General features: G+C 35.5%; 1 protein-coding gene across 1 annotated transcript in view; it reads left to right on the plus strand.

Moving 5' to 3' along the window:
- LOC145286504 (neuropeptide SIFamide receptor-like) overlaps window positions 1–23390 on the plus strand; it is a 164099-nt gene that overhangs the window by 20974 nt on the left and 119735 nt on the right. Inside the window, exon 2 of the mRNA XM_080135404.1 lies at window positions 17470–17569. Within this exon, the coding sequence (XP_079991530.1) occupies window positions 17470–17569 (100 nt within the window). The remainder of the gene's footprint in view (window positions 1–17469; window positions 17570–23390) is intronic.

Genomic DNA, 23390 nt, shown 5'->3' on the forward strand with positions numbered 1-23390 from the left:
CCTATATTGCTTTCTATTGATGCAAAGTCGTTGCACATTCGGATATCCTCATTGTAGACATGATTGGACAGTGTTATCACATACATTCAGCGAAATATTTAGTTCCACAATTCTTTCCCAATCACTTAAAATTGTATGATGACAGTCCGATGTATGGTCAACTTTAGACAGTAGCTGGTTTTGCGGCCACACAAGACGCCAGAGATTGTGGGTCACTTAAGCCACGTTGCGTTGGTGCGCGCAGTAATTTCGTTGAGAGTATTTTCATTAGCGCTGAGTCTCAGACCAGCGATATGTAGGCATCGTAATTAACTTTAAATAAAGTCGTCGTTAAACAAACGTAATGTGCCGCAGTTTATATAAAAAGAAGGGTCAAAATGTTAAGTTCTTTATTTACACATGGATGCACATCGGAAAGGTTGCAAAATACTCAGGAACGAACAGGTTCTCATTTCTAATTGATGCCTTCTTATGAAACGTGCAATGAAAATCACCTTACACGAAGACGTACAGAAGGGGATGGTTGCCGCCTAGCACCAACTCGATCTTTACGAGTTATCATGCCAAAAAGGATAAAGTGACGACACAGTCTCTTAGTTGTGAGAATGATTTTAAAATGACCCACCGCTTGCTAAGTAAGAATATGAGTTTTAGTCTACGAAAACTTGGAAGGCAAAATTAAGCGTCAGTTTTTCTGTTCATTATCTTTCTCTTTCGCTCTCATTATTTAATGAGGCCTTTGTTTTACCTACACTATTCTTAAAACCAAACTTTTACGTCTTTACTTGGCACATCTTGTTGCCTTTTTTGCTTACGTGTCCATGATATATTTATTTCGCTCTGTACCACCATTTTGCTAATTAAAGTCGGCTTAGAACGGTTCAGATCCACACTATTTTCTGTCGACTTTAATTAAGTTTAACTGTCAACTGTGAAGCAATGTTTCTTCTACATTTTTAAATGCATATTCATCTTCAACAGCATCTGTCACTACTCGTTCTTCTTTAACATTTACTTCCATCTTTGCCTTGCTTTGGTACGTAGATCACATTTCTTGTCTTGAAATCTTCAACGTTTTCCTATTATGGCTTCGGGAATCGGCAGCTTTGAAGAAGCGTCCAACATGGGTATTTTTCTAAATCTTAAGGAGCTGTCATTTTTTACATGTTGTTAAATTATTTTCATAATAACTAAACTAAATTAAAACGGAAATATTTTAGACTATTCGGATTTTTCGAAATATTGTTCCTATATCGGTGTTTTCTGGTAACGTTTTGGTCAATATTACCTCCGACATCCTTCTAGTGCACCTTGCTAAACTCGAGAATCTTTTGAACTCAAGACTCTGTGTGGTTACAGATATAAATGGTACGCAACATCCGCTTCTTAGTGACAGTCTTATTGAGGTTGGATTCCAGTACTCAATATGTAATAACGGAAAACTTATACTAGATCAGAAAATAGATTAAGTAAAATAATTTATAAGAACATAGTTAAACTTTCATTTTCACTCTTTTATTCTCAACTGTCAACGTAGGTGATACTATAATAGGTTATAATAATGGTAAAATGAACAAAACAATGAATAATATTGGGACTGAACCAGGTGAACTAAATTTTGAAAGAAAATATAACTGCAGAATACCTAACAAATGTCCATTGGAGCACAATTGCTTAATTTCTGTAATTGTATACAAATGTAAAGTTAAGGTGGATAATAATAATAATAATAATAATAATAATAATAATAATAATAATAATAATAATAATAATAATAATAATAATAATAATAATAAGATATACCTAGGAGAAACGGAATGTTTTTTAAGGACAAACACCGAAGCCATGTAGTATCATTAAAAATTGGACCAGATAAGTAAGCACATCTGAGTCATGATTACGATAAAAATAAGGATTGAACAAAAATAACTATTAAGACTAAGAAAGGAACCACAACTGCATTAGGTGAACTATGAAAGAATAAAAAAGAATTTCAATAAAAATGGTCAATAGCAGATAAAGTTAGAGTATATAAACCGAATAAATCCAAAAGATTTTATCTATGTTTACTTTAGGTATACCACATAGTAAATTCTGAACATGGCATTTTAAAGTAAAAGTGAGATATTATACAAAGCTGTTTTTATTAAGAATACATTCCTGTTATTACGCCTAAAGCCTAATTAAAATAAATTTTACAAAAGGAAAAGAATTTAAGAATATGTTGAGAATGAAATGTAAGTGTGGAAAATTTTTGATTTAATACTAAGATTTTAAAATGGTGCAATGAATAAATAAATTATTAGATAATCAAATTAACATACATAAACTAAACTAATTATAATCGAAATAAGGGAAATAGAAGTAAATTTAATTTTAATAATCATTATTGATAATAAAATAACACCCGAATCTAACATTACGTAACTGCAAGATATTATAATGAATTAAAATAAATTTAATCAAAATATAAAGTTAAAAAAAAAAACTAAATGGGAAATTGAACTTAGATGGTTCTAAAGGAGTTAATGCTAGAACTATAAGTTTAAAATCAAGCAAAAGTTATAATAGCAATGCATGGACCTTCGATAAAAATAGAGTTATCTCTCTTAGAACGTAAACGGATAAGAAGGATTTAAAACATAAAAATAAAATACTTAGATAAGGAAAAGAATTGAAAAGAATTTAATATGTTAGTATGCGCTGAATATAAAGTTTATATTATACTATTTAAATTAACCTTTATTATTTACAGTTCCTTCTTCAGAAAAACATGTTAAGCAAAATATTTATCTGTAGATCATAACATGTAAACAAAGTTTATACGAAACTATGGCAGATTGAGGAAGAAATACTGGAACATTTAAGTAGAAGCTAGAATTTGAAGGTGTAGCTTAGTATTTCTGAAATAAATAAATTAAATAAATATATTCGTGAGAAAAAAATAATTATGGAAATTAAAAACATGCAAAAGATTAAATGAATATTGCATTATGTAATCGGTTGACATATCACTTAAAAGTAGAAATACGAAAGGGAGACAACTAATAAATGCAAAGAAAATAAAAAATTAAAAAAAAACAAAAAGAAAATATTTAAGAAGTATAGAGGTGTTTACAATTACTTGACTTCTTAAAATGAAGATTATGAATGTATTCATAAATGTATTACTAGTGTATTTTGCTGTCTAAAGAGTAGCTATTTGGGGAATTTTTTTCAATTGTATAATAGTGAATATTGGCCAAATGGTTATGAAACTATCGAACGCATAAGGAAATACACAATATGATATTCTCATTTTATATTTTGTTGTCTTGATTTTTGCGAAAATATTATAGGCATGCTCGATCATAGATACTCATAATCATGAAGCTTAACTAATTGAGTCAATTGCGTCTGACTATGATTTTATTGGTATATAAAACTTTTCCGGAATTTAACATTAAAAGTTTGGTTAAATTTAACATTAGAATTTAACATTAAATTTAACATTAAATTTAACATTAAATTAAACATTAAATTTAACATTAAAAGTTTGGTTAAATAATATTAATAAAGTGTATATATATATATATATATATATATATATATATATATATATATATATACATTTAACATTAAAATTTAACATTAAATTTAACATTAAAAGTTTGGTTAAAAATATTAATAAAGTGTATATATATATATATATATATATATATGTGTGTGTGTGTCCATATATATGCATATATATATGTGTATGTATATATATATATATATATATGAGGGGGTGCATGTGTGTGTATAGATATATGCGTGCCGTTTCTGTCTACATGTGAGGAACGGTGCTCTACCAAACTTATTTGTCAAATATTGGTCTACAGACTTGAAACCTGATATATAGAGTATTAAGAACTACGAGACAGTAACCAATTGTTTTGTAGCCGGTAAAAATCGCGATAAAAGTGTTAAGATTGAATAATAATAGCACTTGGCAAGCGTAATATCATTAATGTCAGTTTATATTTAGTTTTAATATTCATCTGGTAGTTGATCATAACGTATATGACTAGAAAGTTATATGCTTTGATTTCGATTCATGCTGATGTCACTCAGATCATTTCCTTTTACTTTTTAAATCACTACAAGTTAATACAATATAAAAATCCATAGAGTAACAACCGTCTAATAAATATGGAATCGCCATATCATATCTAAACGTATTAACCGACCGGACAAAGCAGAACGGCCACTACTATATATTTTGCACAATATATCAATCAATAGAGAATTGGCTCTATAATAATAAATCCAACATCGGCATTCAAAAGTAAAATCATTTGCTAAACTGAGAGGAGGGGGGCAATATATATAAAATAGTTCAATACAAATACCAATATCATATTGTAAGAGAAAAGCTTTATTTACTCCTTCAGTCCAGCACCTCTTGGTAGACAATATTCGCCTTTTTTTCTCATGTTTCTTTTGAATGTCTTTCTTTTTAGATAGCGTCTCACTGAGTTATTTTTTTCGGTGAAGGACCGCTCCATATTGAACTTACTACGAGTTCGTTTTTCACACATTAACACAATGATCATATATTTTAACGATATATGTGATAATAAGGTTACATCAAAGGGGTGGCACTCTCATATTTTTGTCCAACTTTTCCTGAATGGATATTTAAGGCGATTTTTTTCGAAAAACTATTTCACAGGTTTGGTCTGCACAAGATGCATTTGGCATTTTTCTGAATAGTTAATTGTCGGTATAGACCGCTTGATATACTCCAAGAAAATTACAGCAAAACCTAACAGCCAGCCGTGGTTCTTTCCAGAATGTTTCGCTGCCAGTGCGCACAAGAACCACTATTGCCACTCTTTTCGACGATGTAGATGTACTGAGACTAAAATCGCTTTTAGGACTGGCATTAACTACTGTAAAATCGAAATAAACAGCACAAAAGAGTTGTACGCTCGGTCCATCAAGTCCAAAATAGCTAAGCAGCGGGTTGGTTCTCATGGGTTTTGGCGAATAACAAACAGGGTCCGATACCGATACGTGTCCTCTAGGTCAACAATCATCAACAGACCTGGATTAATCGCATCAGCATCAGACAAAGCTAAATATTTTGCCAAGAACCTTGTAACAAATTCTACCTTATGCGATAGGGACGCTTACTCCCTTGTATTTCCTCATGCTTCTGAAAACGCACTATGCGACATGCAAGTAATTATGCGTGATGTTGTCAAGCTTATCAAAAGCCTCGATCCCAGTAAAACAAGGCCTGATGATAATACTCAAAAAGCTTAAACCAGAACTAGTCACAATAATGCAAAGCTGTTTAAATGTTGTCTTAAGGAAGAATGCTTCCCAACACCCTGGAAATCTCTATCATTCTGCCCCATATTTAAACATTCAGGCGATCGATCATCTCCCTCTCAGTACAGATGAATCTGTCTCTTGTGCGCCATGAATTAATTATTGGACTCTGTGTTAAACAGAGAAGTTGTCAACTACCTCAACAAAAACAACTTACTCAGTGACATGAAATATGTTTCCATTCTGCCAGATCTACAGCTTATTTACTAACAGTAATTTGTGATGTACTAACAGTAATATCTCATCGGATTAGGTTATCTCTCGATGCGGGCTTCGTTTCTGGGGCAATTGCATATCAAGGCTTTGATATGGTAAGGCATAAAGGACTATAACATAAGATCTCCAACTATGGAATAATTGGAAATGTCTTCTGAATCATTAAACCATTTCTCTCTGATAGATTTATAAGAGTAATTGTTGATAGACAGAAATCAGGAGCTCACAACTGACGTCCCTCATGCCTAGGCCCAATTCTCTTTTTTTGATCTTCACTAACGATACTCCAAATCACATTCTTAGATTTTCTGCAGTCATGTATGCAGACGACACTACTATCTATGGCCACATTTCAAAGACCGAAAATGGCTAAACTCTCTTTGATTCTCTCTCCTCTGATCTTGATCACGTAATGCAATAGAGAAAAGGTGGTTGGGTAATTTTAAATCCTCAAAAACCGATTGTCTTTCTTTCCATTATCATCGCTATTACCCACATCTTCTGAGGTTGACCTTCACTCCTGGTCTGAAGTAGAGCACGTACACCAAATTCGTTGCCAAGCTCGCTGGAAAAAATGATTAGATCATTCTACTCATCCACAAGATATCTCATTGCCGATTCAATACTTTACCTTTATAAGAGCCAAGTACGTATCTAAAATGGAGTACTGTTGACACATGTGCGCAGGAACTGCTCAGATCAGCCTATCATGTCTTGACATAGTCCAAGACCGACTTCGCCATCTAGCAAGGGATGCTCTTTTTTCTTCTCTATAAGCTCCTTTCCACAGAAGATACGTTGCGAGCCTGTCTTTGCTCTGTCGTGATTTTCATGGCATGAGTTCTAATCGATGGTATCCCCCTCGCTAATCCTTTATAAAATACTACACTCGTCTAGCCCAAATGATTATCAATAAATTGCCCCAATTACTATTAGTGCCTAAGCCTAAAAGTGGATTCCATCAACCCCTGTCTATAGAACTCTGTTCTGTTGGTCTACTTTCCAGCTAAACAGAATATTGTCGTTTTCAAGCTCAACCTAAATACGTTCTTATTGAAAAGTTCCTGTAAATATTCTAATTATACCAAATTTCCACCACAAATTATTTTACGCTACTGTCAGAATTACGAGCGTACATAAATTAACCCTTATCCTCGAGTGGTCTCCGGGCTTTGATATGTGGTGACCCTCTTGTAAAATAAACGTGAAAACGAACTAAGGAAAACAAACAGAATAGTACTACTTCTATCTAATATTGTATAAAGCCACTTTGACTGTGTGAGTTCTTTCCTTATAAGGCCCGAAAAAGATGATGCTATCTTTTGCAAATTTCGCACAAATGTTAATTTATATGTCCGGCAGTGTTCAGAAATGAACCCAATAAGTATCGAAAATATAAAAAATCCGATCTTAAAAGTAGTCTTTCTTCTCAAAGATATATACTTGCCGATGTATTAGTCTGCAAATACGCTTAAATAATCATAACTAAAAGTCATTTAGTCTTAAAATTTTATTATCTGTCTGTCGTGGTAGCCCAAGCGGAAGGGAATGCGGTGGTAGCGATAGATAGTTTGGTTTCGATTCAAGCTGATGACACAGAACTTTTTAAATGTGCACTATATAATATGTACAATATAATATCCAATAGAGAACTAGCTCTATAATAATAAATACGAAATCTGATCAGATTTAAGCGATTCAAGGCAAAATCGAGCGCCCACTCCTGGTATATACAGTAGTGTTCAAAAGGTAAGGAACGGTCGATCATTTTTATTAAGGGGCTTCTAACCTTGTCTATGAAAAGAGAAAACATTTTTTTTATGAATTTTCCTATAATAATGGTTGTTAAATAAAAAAACTTTTTTGATTTTCGATTTTTAATACATATTAGTTTTTTTACATATAATTTTAATTAAATTACATGCGTCCAAAAGTTAAGGAAGGAGGAAAATTAATACAAACTTTAGCAATTTTAATAACAACTTAACAAACTGTCAGCTCCGAATATTTGAAAAAAAAATGTATCTATACAAGAAAAACAGATTATGTATGACCATTGTGATGAAAAAAAGCCAAAGGGGAGATTGTTAACATATTGAAAAGGTCTAAAGGCGTTCTTTTTCGGGTTATTGAAAATAGAAAAAAAGGTTTACCATTGACTGAAAAGAATAAAATCGGGCCGCCCCCAAATAACAACTAAGAGGGAGGATAGAAAAATCACTCGATCTCCTCGTTCTGATCGCTTTAAAACTGCGGCTTCGGTATCCCGGGATTTTACATCCGAAACTGGACAAAACATTTCCCGGCAAACGATCTACCGAAGATTAAACGAAGTTGGATTATTTTCAAGAAGTTCATGCTCAAAGCCTTTAATTTCTATTAAAAATAAAAACGCCAGATTGTTATTGACCGAAAAACATTTGTTTTGGGGAGAAAAAATTGGAAAAGGTTTATTTTAGTGATTAATCTTAATTCAATCTTTTCGGATCAGACAAAAGACCACATGTCATAAGAAAAATGGAGAAAGACTGCCCCCTAAGTGCGTTAAAAGTACAGTAAAATTTGGAAAGGCAGTATAATGGTATGGGGCATGATATCTTCAGAAGAGACTGGTCCCTTTGTGAGAATTCACGGAAAAGTTAATGCTTGAATGTACAGAAAATTGATTAGAGAACATGTGGTTCCTAATCTTTCTGATTCTGATATTTTTATGCAAGACAACGCACCGTCCTATAAAGCAAAAATAGTTTTAGAGGAGTTAAATAAATCCAATATTTGCGTTATGGATTCGCCAGCTCAGAGACCCGACCTTAATCCAATTGAAAATGTTTGGAAAATTATTGGTGATAAAATCACAGAAAAAAAACCCTAAAAAATCTTGATGATTTATGGGAATGTATAAGAAAATCCTGAAATAATATCTCACTTATAACATGTGCATGATTGGTTCTGCCTTGCAACAAAAGATGCCATAGTGTGATTTAAAACTAGGAGCTTTTCAGACAATACTGAAAGGATTCTTTGTTTTTTCATTAATAATTTCCCCGTTCTTTAACATTTGGACACCTGTAATTTAATTAAATTTATTTATATGTAAAAAACTAATATATATTCCAAATAAAATATTTTTTTAAATTTAACTACCATTATTAAACATTCGAATATTCACCAAATTTCCCACCCTTTTTTCATAGATTTAAAAGAAAATGATCGACCGTTCCTTTACATTTGGACGCTAATATATATATATATATATATATATATATATATATATATATATATATATATATACATATATATATATATATATATATATATATATATGGAGAGAGAGAGAGAGAAGCAAGAGAAAATAGTCTGGAACAACATAATACATCTAATATTTGAAATGATTTTCTTCTTGATTTTTACATTCGGCGATGTCTGATCAATAACTGCAGGGAACAATGAGAATACATATTGGTTTGTGTTCAAAATTTAAAATAGATTTTCATGGTAGAGAAACGATGACCCCCACAAGACAAGCGGAAATTATTGAAAGCAACCTAATGCAGCGTAACTGCTTTACGAGCAAAAGGAGTTTCCCAACGATGAGCTTTGAACTTTTTTCTGTTCGCGTATTTTTCAAGATTGAAAAACTTCTAAGATTATCTACTTATCTATACATATATACTAACAGGCCGCTCGATATTGCCCGATCGTAAAATACGCTTAAATATGATACTTTGATCAATGCAGATTTCATATTTATTATTATACTAGTAGGGTTACCCGGCGTTGCCCGGGTGTGGCGACGTGTGGGGAGTAAATCAAAACAAAATGGAAAATAAAGCATAAGCGAACGTAATAAACCTGTTTAAATATTATAACTTTTTTAAATCGAAAAAAAAACAAAAATAAACAGCGAAGGTGATGGAAAAATGAAAAAAAAACGAAAGTAAACGTAGCATAAATAGTCCTGTTTCTATATTAAAACTTAAAAATCGAAAAAAAAAATATATATATATAACTGATATCTTGGCTCGAATGTGCAATCTTAAGATAACGACGCTGCCATTAAAACGACTGGTCTATGATCGCGTGAGCGAATATCAGTGTTTTTTTTTATATTTTAACTAATTCAAGAAACACCTTTTGGCGCATGCGTGTTTGGCTAAATTGTCATGAAGTAACGATTTTTTGATAACCCTCCCAGTTGAGGCTGAAGGAATTAATGTTTTTAGCGAACTTTTCGATATTTGTCGCCCGAAGAGTCAAGCTTCAAAACGATATCAATCTCGTGATAATTCATCGCCTCTGTCGAAAGTTTTAGGCAGACATACAATCATACATGTATACATTTAAACAGATTTTGCCCTTTATATTATAGACTAGTCAGGGTGTCCGGCGAAGTCCGAGTATTTGGAGGTGTGTGTTGGGAAAAAAAGTGGTAGTAGTCAGGCTCGAACCCGTTGCGCGGCGGAAGAAAAGAACGTTTAAAAAAGTGACGTCTTTGCTGTTGCGCCCATCCCCAAATCGGAAGCGACGAATATTTAAATTAAGGCTATCCAATCGAAATGAAGGGTTGACTTTCGAAAATATCGGCGAAAAAAGCGACCAATCCCATTATAAAAGTGCCCATTTGAGGTTAAAGGGATTAATGTTTTTAGTCTGTTTTTCCATATTGTCGTCCGAAGGGTCAATCTTAAAAACGATACCGATCTCGGGAAAGTTCGTCGCCTCTGTCGAAAATTTTAGGCAGACATACCTACATACATACATTTAAACAGACAGGTTAGATTTATATTATAAACTAGCGTGGGGGCCGGCGTTGCCAAGATGTTTGTCAGTGTGTATGTAGGAAAAAAGTTTTGGTATGTAGGTAGGCTCGAACCCGAAGCCTTAGCCAAGGCAAATGCGAAAAAGAAAGCCTGACATCTTTCCACGACGCTAATAGGGTAGAGAAATGGAGATAGTCGAAATTAAACGATTAAAATGTTAAGTGACTGGTGGGTAAGTTTAATACTCATTTAGGGGAATGAAATCACGCACTTAACTTACTTAACTACTTAGTAAAACTTAACTACTAAGTAAAAACTACTTAGCACTTAACTACTAAGTAAAATCTTTAACTGTTTAGCATGAAATTAAAAGCAAATATTCTTACATTTCCAGGCATATTGTAACCGATAATTTTCTCCACTTAAATAGACCATTTCGCAGTTTACAAATCCCATCTCACTTAAATAATAAGTCAATGCTATAGTAAAGATAAACTCGGTAAAAAAAAAAAGAAAGAAATTATGCTAATTTATTTAGAGGATATGAAAACTTTATTTAAGTACGTTACTTAATATAAATCAGCCATCGTAAGGCGATTTTTTTTAACGTTAATTTTCTCAATTAAAATAACGTCAATAAGATATCAGTGACTCCCCCTTTCCTTGTACACTGCCATTTCCTTTCCGGACACCTATGCTCTTGATCCCTTGATCCATCATTTCATCAAAATACGAAGACGATGGGCTCCTATGTCTTACACAACAATCTATCAGTCTGTACAATTGTCTATAAACTGATATCATCAAAAATTAGATAAGCTGTTTTAAATTTCCTCTTTTTCCAAAATTGCCAATCGAAATGCAGACGGGGTTTCCTTTACAATAGAGGATAGAACTGAAGCAGTATACTTTATATGTACAATACGTGCGTACTAAACTAAACCACCTTTGTTAACTATATATAATCGCCTGTACTGAATCCTCACAACTTTCTGTATCCTCAGACTCTTAATTTCTCAAATCTTATATCACCAAGACATCCTTCTGAATAGATACAAGAATTCTTCTGAGCAGCATAACATCCAGTGATCATATATCTAATCCTCATGAAATTGCTTATATCACTCTGAATATTACCTTAAATTTTCTTTCTATCCCTAAGCTAAGTAGAACACCTCATAATACTCTATTCAACTACTTTTAAAATTAGATACACCCAGTTGCAATATTAGAAGTGCTTCGTCCCTGACCTAGACTACGGACTTGTACAACAAACCATGAAACTATTGTACCTAAAATTCCTCTCAAAACTGAAAAATACTGCTGGTTGTATACTAAGTACCCCCTATAGATACTTTACCTCCAAGATGACTGCATTGTCTGTTTTGCATGACAAACCTTTTTATTTTTACTTAAATTCTCTTTCTCCTGATCACTAACAAATCAAACTGCTCCATTTCTCAAGTTGCCACTAAACCTAATCCGTTTCACGTAACTTAGAGGGGTCCTTGCTCTCCGCCCTTGACCCTAACAGACTCGTAAATCGATACCCATTAACAACCAAAATTTCCTAGGCATGCTCCTGATTAAAACTCCTAACTCATAACCAAGCTTCTAAGTAAATACTTACTAGCCATAGTCCTATACATCCATAATGAACAGCAACCATTAATATCTCTTTATTAAGAGATATTATTGCAATAATCATTACCCAAACTAAACCGGTACTCATTGAAATAAAAACTTCCGGATATTAAGAGAAAGGCGAAGTCATTCTCCTTCGTTGTAGTCTAAAGGCAACTTACTCAAATTGTCCAAAATTCCATGCATTCGTATACAATACTACTTATCCATCCATCTATATTTAACTATATTTACAACATATGCAATAACCTATATCTATCAGGTATAACTGTACTCCATATCAAATGTTCTCTTGTATCTATACTGAGCATATCTTATCTTTCAGTCTTACTAAATATTCGGTTTGGGCACCAAATCAGAATTTCTAATAACAAGTAAATCATACCCTAACACTTTATCCTAATCCTAAACCTACTAAACCATATCTAATCATCCATTCCTAAACTTACAAAACTATATCTAACCATACATTAACTCGTCTCTCTCAATCCAATACTGTAGCAAATTTAGCTGCTTCCATTGCACGAATTTTTACCTATATCCTCTCCCAGTAACAATGGAAATGGAAGCATAGTATTGCCCTTTTTTAACCAGGTTACCTACTAAAACCAGCCCATATATCTATTTACCAAATTACACATGACTCAAAACTTACTGTTTTACCCGTACTATATTGCACTCGCATCTCATGCCCTGCTATCATCTAAAATATAGTTTGGGCACAACTCATAGTTCAATTCTTAACACCTACTCACACTCTAATATTATACTAGACCCAAGCTCATATGAATAAAAAAAAATAAAATAAAAAATAAAAGGGAAAAATAAAAAATATATATATATACAAAAGAGAAAGCCTCAAACCTCATTATCTCCTCCTAACAAGCCTCCTTACAATCATAGTTGCTTACACTGCATGAGCTCTACTCAACCCCTTTATCCAGTAACAATGAAACAACAATGTCCCTAATCCACTTTGAGGAGTGTAACTATTTAGCAGATATAACCTCTACAAACTAACCCAATAACATTAACTAACCACGCGGGGTCGCAGAAATACCTGGATTAGAACCCAGGCGCGGAGCAAACCCTCTCAGTGGTGACGGACCCAGTAGATCTTTCCAGATCATCCGTCTAGGAGAAGGAAAACTCTGAAACTAAACCAAAGAGGAGGGAGGCCTCTTCAGTCTTGGATGACAACCTTCCTAGAGCTGGTGACTCAAACAAATTACCGGTTTGCAAACCTAAAATGCTTAAGGAGTAGATAGGTCCTGCCTATCGCCCGGCTTCCATACTCCTTCTTTGCCTATTAGTCAGGCGCAGAGATACTATCACAGTGATTCGACAGAAACACCCAGTGGTAGATCTTGTTTCTTGTCTAGGGCAATGAACGCCGTTTCCCCACTCCCGACACACCCCACCCCTAAAGCTGGGCACTTGAGAATGCTTGAGTACCACATGTGCCTGAGCAATTAGATTGGGTTGACCTTCCTCTGATGGGTTGAGGGTACCGGATTGACAGTTACTGGCTGCTGTTTCCGACTGGTAGTACAGGAGCCCTAACTCTTTGGTAGCGCTTAGAGCGGCTGCTCCATCAACAGTTGAATAATATCGGGATGTTTGCAGTGGCATGGCGCGCATGGAAAGGGACCCTACACTCATCCCCGATGGGCTTTCCTGAGGCCACAATCCTAGTTGATGGAGGGTCAGCTGATGGTCTACTCGTGATGCATGTGTGATATTCTGCATAACCTCCTGTTCGGCTTCCCCTAACCCAACTGGAACTCGTTAAAAAAACATGATGACAGTACAATCTAAAAATAAGCTTAAACCAGGCTTAGGGTCAAACAAATCCAACTTGCCTCCTCCCTTGAGGCTTGCATTCACAAATATCCGTGGGCTTAGAACTAATTTAGCTGATGTTGAAGCATTTCTCCTAACAAATACCCCGGATATCTTAGCACTAAGTGAGACTAACCTACAGTCCTCCATCCCCTCTAACTACTTTAACATGGCTGGATATCTCCCACTCTGCCGTAAGGACTCTGACAGACATACGCACGGACTTGGAGTTTACATTCGTAATACCCTTTCCTTGACTAGAGAAACAAACCTAGAAACGGATGATCAAGCCTTTATGTGCTTTAGACTAATCATGCAACACAACATTAGCTACTTTTACTTTCTCTACCGCTCTCCCTCGACCCAAGACTGCACCATAATAAACAAAGTATCTGACAGCATAGACACAGCACTCTCCTTCGACACTAGCGCCCAAGTACATGTATTTGGCGACTTTAATATCCATCACAAAAACTGGCTTGGATTCTCTACTTACACAGATGCAGCAGGCAGCGCAACTCATAGCTTCTCTGTATCTCACTCCCTATCGCAAATTGTTACTTTTCCAACCCGCTTCCCTGATAAGGTAGAACAACACGCATCACTATTAGATCTGTTTTTGACCACAGTCACTGATGATTGTGTAACGAAAGCCGACAGCCCACTTGGGAACGCTGATCATGCGGTGATAATGGTTGAAATCGCTCTAAACTCTAGACCCAAAACTGAAGAGCCAGTGCTCAAAACAACGAGATATTACAAAAAGGCTGACTGGGAAGCTATCAGAGATCTTATCAGAGACGCCCCATGGGGAAATATTTTTTCTCTTCCTGCTGAACAGTGTGCAACCGAGACCACTGAATGGTTCAAAACTGCAATCGAAGCGCATGTTCCCATGCGGAAATTCTATAGCAAGCCCCACTCTCCCCAATGGTTTACTTCGACTTGCGCAACTGCCATTGCTCAAAGGCAGCATGCATTCCGCAGGTTTAACCGACATAAGACCAGTTCAAACAGACAGAAGTACATAGAAGCTAGAAGTAACGTTAAGAAAGAAATAGCGACAGCTAAGAGGGAATTTACGGAAACCACTAAAAAACGCATCGAAGCACAAAAACTAGGAACTCGTGACTTCTGGAAAATCTACAACAGTGTAGTAAATAATGGGCAATCAACAATTCCCCCACTAACCAACAATCACGAGGTTCTTTGCTCAGCAACCGAGAAGACTAACATGCTTGCCAGTCGGTTTGCCTCAAACTCCACACTGGACCCTCTAAACCACCCCCTACCTCAATTTCCTATGCGGACAGACGCCACGCTAGACGATCTGATAATCACCCCTGCTCAGGTGCATGCTATCATAAAAAACCTTGACACTTCCAAAGCATTTGGACCCGACCTCATCCCAGCTGTGCTATTAAAAAAGTGCTCAGCCGAAGTAGCTCCAGTTCTCTCCAAACTCTACAACAAATGCCTAAATGAATCTTGCTTTCCGAGCTGTTGGAAAACTGCTTCTGTAGTACCAGTATTCAAGAATTCTGGCGAAAGAACTGACCCATTAAATTATCGCCCTATTAGCCTCCTCCCACTTTTTGCCAAAATATTTGAGACCTTAATTAACCATGCTCTAGTCCAGCACCTTACAGATGCTAAACCTCTGACCGACCATCAATATGGATTTAGACAAGCCCGTTCCACGGCAGACATCCTCACTGTAATCTCTGAACGCATATACCATTCACTGGACAAAGCGGGAGAGGGCAGAGCGGTAGCTCTAGATATATCTAAGGCTTTTGACAGGGTATGGCATGAGGGTCTCCTCAGGAAGATTAGATCTTACGGTATCACTGGTAGAATACTTAACATAATTAAATCCTTCTTAGATAAGAGAAAAATCCAGGTTGTCCTAGACGGTCGTACATCTAAACAATGCGGGAGTGCCCCAGGGATCTATCCTTGGACCTCTGCTGTTCCTGATATTCATAAATGACCTCCCCGACAAAATTGCCTCTGAGATGGGTATATATGCTGATGACACCACACTCTATAGCAGGCACGACAAGAAAACAAATGAACATATATCTAAAGTAATGGCAGAAACACTAGAGGTTGACCTCCAATCAGTAGTGGAATGGGGACAAAAATGGATGGTAACGTTCAATGCCACCAAGACAAAACTGGTTTCATTCAATAACTACAAGAAACCTTCTCTACCACCTATAGCAATGGCCAACGACTCTTTATCTGAGAGTACGTCTCTCAAGCTCCTTGGCCTTACGTTCACAGAAAACATGAGCTGGAACAATTATATCGAGGGCATTGCCAGGGCCGCTGCAAGGAAGGTGGGCTCTCTCTACCGTGCTAGAAAACTTCTAACACCCGAAAGTATCCTGTACCTCTATAAGGCCAGTATTCGCCCATGTATGGAGTATTGCTGTCATATTTGGGCCGGTGCATCGGCTACTAGTCTCTCGCTCCTTGACAGGGTTCAAAAGAGAGTCGCAAATCTGATAGGCCCTAAACTGGCATCTAAGCTTCAGCCTCTGTCCCATCGTCGAAACGTTGCATCCCTCTGCCTGTTCTACAAGTATTATAATGATGAATGCTCTGAAGAACTGCAAGCACTTGTGTCCCCACGACGTGAACACCCTTGACAAACCCGACAAGCTGCAAAATCCCACCCCCACACTGTAGAGATCCCTAGATGTAAAAGATCTTTCTACTCCAGTAGTTTCTTCCCCAGAACTGCTAGACTTTGGAATTCCATTCCAAGTCACTGCTTCCCCAACTGTACTGACATGCATAAGTTCAAGTGCAACGTGAACCAACATCTCGCTGCCCTAATAATTACATAGTACCCCAGGAGATGTTTCCCCTGATAGTAGCCCCCTACACCAAAGTGGCAATGTGCCTTGTTTGGGGTGAAAATGTAAAAAAAATAAATAAATAAATAAAAAACTTTGGCTGCAAGCCAGTCTGCGTATTTGTCCAAGATGTTGGGGAAAACCAGCTACCCATAAAAAGGAGAGTGTTCAACTTAATAGCAGTTGTCTTAAGCTTTGCCCGCATTGATCAAAGCTTATTGCTTTCTTGGTGTCGCTTGCACGGGTACCAGGAATACCCGTTTGCTCCGAGTTCAGTTTCGCTTGTTTATTTGGAGATCAGGAAATACCGCGAAAATAGCATGTAAAAGTCGCACAAATAAAGGATAGACGCGACCTTGTTTCGTAAATCGGAGATATTATAATCTACGGAGTATATAAAAAGTTCTAAGAAAAAGTAAACCCTCCGAGCGACCTCCTCCAAAAGACTTTGTCCGACATACACAAAAAACGCACACACTAACACACATTTTCGCTTTGGATCTTTTGAAGATAAATGCAATTCAACGACCCATATATAACAGAATGGCATTTTCTTTTTAAATAAATAGGAGATAGGGTTTTTAATATAAATATAAATGCACAAAATATTATAGGAGCATATATATATATATATATATATATATATATATATATATATATATATATATATATGGGGTGATATTTATCAATGTACGTGCTTATCGGCTTGATTAATCATTTGTATATTTTATTTCTAAATTCTACATCTGTGTATTTTTTTATATTTCTTCTACTTCCAGGGTGGCCGTTCGGAGCTTTCCTCTGTAAGGCAATGCCGTATTTGCAAGGAGTATCAGTCTGCGCTTCTGTCAATACATTAGCAGCCATAGCAATTGATCGGTAAGCCATTCGATTTTTGATATTTTGTTTTTGATAAAAGCCATCACCTACTTCTTCCCTTCGTGCTTTATTCAAATCCTGCGATATCTATTCGGGCGTTCGAGAGTTTTCCATAAAGGCATATACACATAACAACACGTAGATGAACACACTCACAAACTAATACATATATGTATATATATATATATATGTATATACATATATACATATATATATGTATATATATACATATATATATATATATACACACATATATATATATACGAGGGGCGTGCAATAAGTAATGCGCCTGAGCTACGTAGAAAAACGAAACTTGGCACAGTTATTAGTCTTTCTCTACATAGCAACCACCCAGAGTTATGCATTTCTCACATCGTTTGGTGCAGCTCCGGGGACCGTTTTTGTAGAACACCCCAGGTTGGTCCTCCAAACATGACGTGACTTCAGAAATCAAGACTGCATCATCTGGGAAATGCTTTCCTTTCAAAAACAACTTCATGGCTGGGAAGAGGTGAAATCAGAGGGTGCAAGATCAGGAGAGTAGGGATGATGGGGCGGGGTTCATAACCACACGCCCGTGCTTCTGATCTGGCGACATGCGAGTTGTCGACCAGACCGTTGTCCTGCAGGAGGAGGATAACTTTGCTGATCTTGCCCCGCCTCTTGCTTTTGATAGCTTCCTTTAATTTCCTCAAAAGTGAAGCATAATAGGCTCCTGTAATTGTGATACCCTTTGCCAGGAAATCTGTTATCACTACTCCGTTCTGGTCCCAAAAGACTGTGAGCATGACCTTGCCAGCAGAGGGCTTCACTCTTGCCTCCTTTGGAGGTGGTGAGTCCAAGTGCTTCTACTGCATTGACTGGGCTTTGGTTTGTGGATCATAGTGATGGACCCAGGATTCATCCTGTGTAATCAGTCTTTTGAAAAACTTTGACTCATCTACTTGGAACATCCTCGAGCACTCAACGCGTTCTCGCTTCTGGAATGGTGTGACCAACCCAGGAATCCATCTGGCAGACAACTTATGCATATGCAAATGGTCATGAATGTACTAATCCTGACATCTTGGGCTATTTGGCGAATATTAATGCGCTGATCTTCCAAAATGGCAGCCTCAACTTGACGGACAGATGCCTAATCAATGGCAGAAGGGGGGCAACCAGGTCTGGGAGATTTTTCCACAGGCTTTCGGCCATGTTTGAATTCAGGATGCCAGCGTTTTACAAGGTCATATTATGAGGCATTATCACCATAAGTTTTCTTTCATTTCATCAAAAGTCTCCTGTGGTGTACGTCCTTTCAAATACAAAAACCGGATCATTGCTCGATATTCAACAGGCTCCATTTCACACCTGACTCAGTTCATATATATATATATATATATATATATATATATACTAGACTGCCCGTGACCCGTTGGGTCAGTATGTTATATTAGCTATGGAATTCATGTATAAGTGTAACACTTGTGACGTAAAGAAAATAGTTTCTTGTGACATAACAGAAACATTTCTATGAAAGTATATTAAAATGAAAAAAGAATATAGATAGATTTCTATGAGTCGTTCTGTTTATAATTGTTTAATCTTGAGAAAAAAAAACTTACAGGCATTGAATTATAAGTGGTTTGCCATACTTATAGGTAAATGTGCACTGAACAGATACCATAATACTTATAGTTAAATTCAAATTTTTAAATATCTATTAATTTAAACGTGGAAAAATATTGGGTCGCTGAAAACGTACACAGTAAAACAGTAGAAGTTTTGGAATGTATTAAAACACTCATTCATACAAATACGTAAAAGGAACATTCTGTTTGTTTTAGCGTTTTATTTTCCGTTTATACGTTTATAGTCGACCGAACCACGAACTTATGAATTTTAAGGTGGTTTAGCGTAAAAGGTATTTGATCAGTAGGCGTAAGGATTGAAGTGTTCGGTTTCAATTAGTTTTTATGCCATCTTTCAATGTCCGAGTCAAACACTATATATATATATATATATATATATATATATATATATATATATATATATATATATATATATATATATTTAGTTAGTTTCGCTTTTTACGTCATCAAAATACATACAAGTTACACTAAACTATTTGATAGCGGTTTAATTTAAGAATAAGTACGTTTTTAATAACCGGCATTTATGAGTATGTCATGTGGTAAATAATATTTTTTTAGATATTTTTATATCAGAATTACAGTTTAAGTATATTATATACTTAAGAATTAAATTACTAATAATTGTTTATTATAATATATATATATATATATATATATAAAATGGGTTAAGAAATTCCAACGAAAGAAAGATGTATATTTAAATAAGGGGGTAGTCACCAACAATGAGTATTTTTTAACATTATTTCATTATTCCGTGTCTTGGTTTTTCATTGACAATTCTGTTTGGATCATTGTAATAGTGTTTTTAAATCACGGAAATCACGGAAATAATCTGAAACGCGTAAAAAAGATTTCAATGATTTAAAAACACTATTACAATGATCCAAACAGAATTGTCAATGAAAAACCAAGACACGGAATAATAAAATAATGTTATAAAATACACATTGTTGGTGACTACCCCCTCATTTAAATATATATATATATATATATATATATATATATATATATATATATATATATATATATAATGGTTTGAGTTAATGTTTAAAGTTCAAAAGTCAAATATCATTGTTCAATTGTGCGCTAAAGACAAACATTCATTTTGAACGCGTTCTTGTCATATCAGTAAACTTGCTGTTGATTTTATATGCCTAGCTTGTTTCCGTGTGTGGTGATAATGGTTTGAATTTAAGTTTAAAATGATATAAAAAATTTACTGTCGATTTTATATGGTGGCTTTTATATGAGGGCATTAATCAAAGATGATTGAATGCGAGCACGACATCACTGCGTATAAAAAAAAACTCTTTTAGATAACTAAATTCGACAAAAATATTCTACATTTTATAATATAATAGTTTAAAGAAGATCAAAGATAACTACGGCCGAAAAAGTTAAGGAATAGCGATCAAAGTATGAATATTAGTTCAAATTAACCAGACATAAAATATAGCATATGCAAATATTATTTACTTATAATGAAATGTTAGAACTCTTTTGTTATTTTATTTAATACAAGCCATTTTAATTTCACACTAGTCATCATTATTTCAGACAAAATTATTATTATTTTTACAGTCATCTAATTTTACACAAGTCATTATTATTTTGCACACATTATTATTTTACACAACTCTTTCTGATTTTATAGAAATCATTATTATTTCACGCAAAATCATTATTTTTAATACAAGTCATTATCATTTTACACCAGGTGTTATTATTTAATAGAAACATTATAATTTTATACAAGTCAATATTTTTTACACAAATCAATATTAATTTGCATAATTTATTATTATTTCACACTACTTATTCTTATTATCATTTTACACAAGTAATTATAATTTCATACAATAATTATATTTTCGCGCAAGTCAATATTTTTACATTACAGGGGATTTTTCAATACGAATTTTTTTCATTACAAGTTATTTGTTAATACGAAATATACAGTTTCTCATCACACTGAGAACCTAAACAAAATTTAATGAACTGAGCGTTGTAATAAAATGTTCCCAAATAAAATAACAACAACAACAACAACAACAACACAAAACAGTTGTGATGCCTCAAAACCGAAAAATAATACTTTCTTCAAGGTCCGTACAGCTGATAGTTAACAGGCACTACTGAATGTAAAATTTCAAGTCATCAGAGTTATTTAGTAGCGAGCGCTTCACTCTGTTGGAGACAATGACGGTCTGCAGTGCGTGATAGACGATCTCGTCGCCATGTTGTATAATGGTGGATGGATGTATTTAATGGTAGAGGAATTGAAAAGACGAAAGGTCGCATAATGAAGACGAAAATATACTGTTATATATCAACGAAACAAATGCAATTTATTTGCATAAATATATACAGGAAAGATTTATGGAAAGAATAAAAGTTCATGAAAGATGAGTAACGTTACTTGCGGTTGACTGGCTAGTCAGGAACGCGGTAGTGGCTCATGGCTCCACCGGAGCGGTGTTTGTCACATGTTGACTGGTCGAGCATTCAGCGGAAAAGAGGGTGAAATATGAGAAACAGGAAGTGACGTAGCTAGGTCGCTCTTCTGAGCTTTCAACTCCCACAATACTCCCTTCCTAGTTAGCTGGAAGCTAGAGAAAAGAAAATTGGAAAAAAGCATGCATATATATGTTTGCGTGTGTGTCCACTGTATAGAGAACGAGAGAGATTTTTTTTTATTTATTAAGTCGAAGGGTGTAAAGATACAGTTGCGACGTTAAAGAATATCAGGAAAAAGTGTTCAAACTTGTACAACTGTGGGATGGTCACAGGAATGACGTTATGAGTTTGAGCGCAAGTGTTGCGGTCATAGACTGTATTGCCAGAGAGTCTATGAAGCGTGCGCAAGGGTCAGCACGGTGGGTTGAAGTTGATTCGCGTTGGTCGACAATGTGTCGACTACGCGCTTACGGTCACAAGTGGATCTGCGAGGACATTTTTCCGTCCGTCGAGAGCAGTGTCAACGTTGTTCAGGTGCTCGGGCGTACTCAGTGGATCGGTACGGTCTGAACGTCCAGGATGAGTGTATCAGTTTGCATGATGCAGCTTACTCATGTTAGCTGGAGAACTTCGGTGAGGTGAGGTGAATCGTTGTGAAATCCAGGAGTGTACAGTGTTTGGTGAACATCTTTGTGTTGGTTGTCGTGTTTGTTGCTAAAAAAGGTTGATATCCTGTGAGGTGTTGCTGGAAAGGGTTGATAGTCCGTGGAGAGGCTTGATGCGCGTAACATGACGCTGGAGAGGCTTGTTGTCGCTTATTCCTTTCAATAATTGTGGAGAACTGGAGTTGAAATAGTGTGAGAGTTGCTATTTGAGTTTTGCAGTGGGCTTGTTGCCACACGTTCTCGATGATTAAATTGAAAGCTGCAATATATTTTTTTTATATTAGCACATGGCAAAAATATTTCGATAAAGTGAAGAAAGTTTAGTTTTGATATGTAGGTAAAACGCGTGTGTGACGGAATGTTTTGAGACTTCGTCGTCCACAGCAAAATTCATACATAATTTCTGGCGTTGAAAATACGTGGAAAACACGTTGAAATTGCTATTGAAGTTGTTAGGAACCTCGTTCAAATAAGGAAGTAATTTTCATTCGTTGTAGCAGTGGATGCATGTCGCTGGAGTTACGTCTGTGCTGTAGTGTGACGTTCGTTCGTTGCAGGTGCTCGTTACTTGTGCGTAATCATGTCTCTTCTTGCGAAGTGTTTCTCGGCTGAGGTAAACAAGAACTGGTCCTCGGAAAATAGTTTTGTTGAACAAACTGATTATTAAGAATGAAGGCAACAGGAAAAGTTGACCTTTCAGGTTCTCGAGGTCATATTTTGCTTCGATTATGACGGAGAACAGAATAAAAAAGTTTGAGTTAAATGACGCGAAAAGAACGTCTAAGAATATTTCAGGGAGCGCGTTATATTTAGGACGTCATTAAAATTATTTTCTCGATTGGATTATAACGGAAATGTGCATCGTTTGCGAGAAAAATCGAAATGTTCGTGAAAATAGTAGTCCGTTGTTATCGTCGAAATTTTAACGGGCATTGTTATTCAAAGATACTGTGGTGGCTCATGGCTCCACCGGAGCGATGTTTGTCACATGTTGACTGGTCAAGCGTTCAGCGGAAAAGAGGGTGAAATATGAGAAACAGGAAGTGACGTAGCTAGGTCGCT

The sequence above is a fragment of the Euprymna scolopes genome, chromosome 10, assembly GCF_053919585.1.
Source record: "Euprymna scolopes isolate OS-2025 chromosome 10, ASM5391958v1, whole genome shotgun sequence".
NCBI lineage: Eukaryota > Metazoa > Mollusca > Cephalopoda > Sepiida > Sepiolidae > Euprymna > Euprymna scolopes.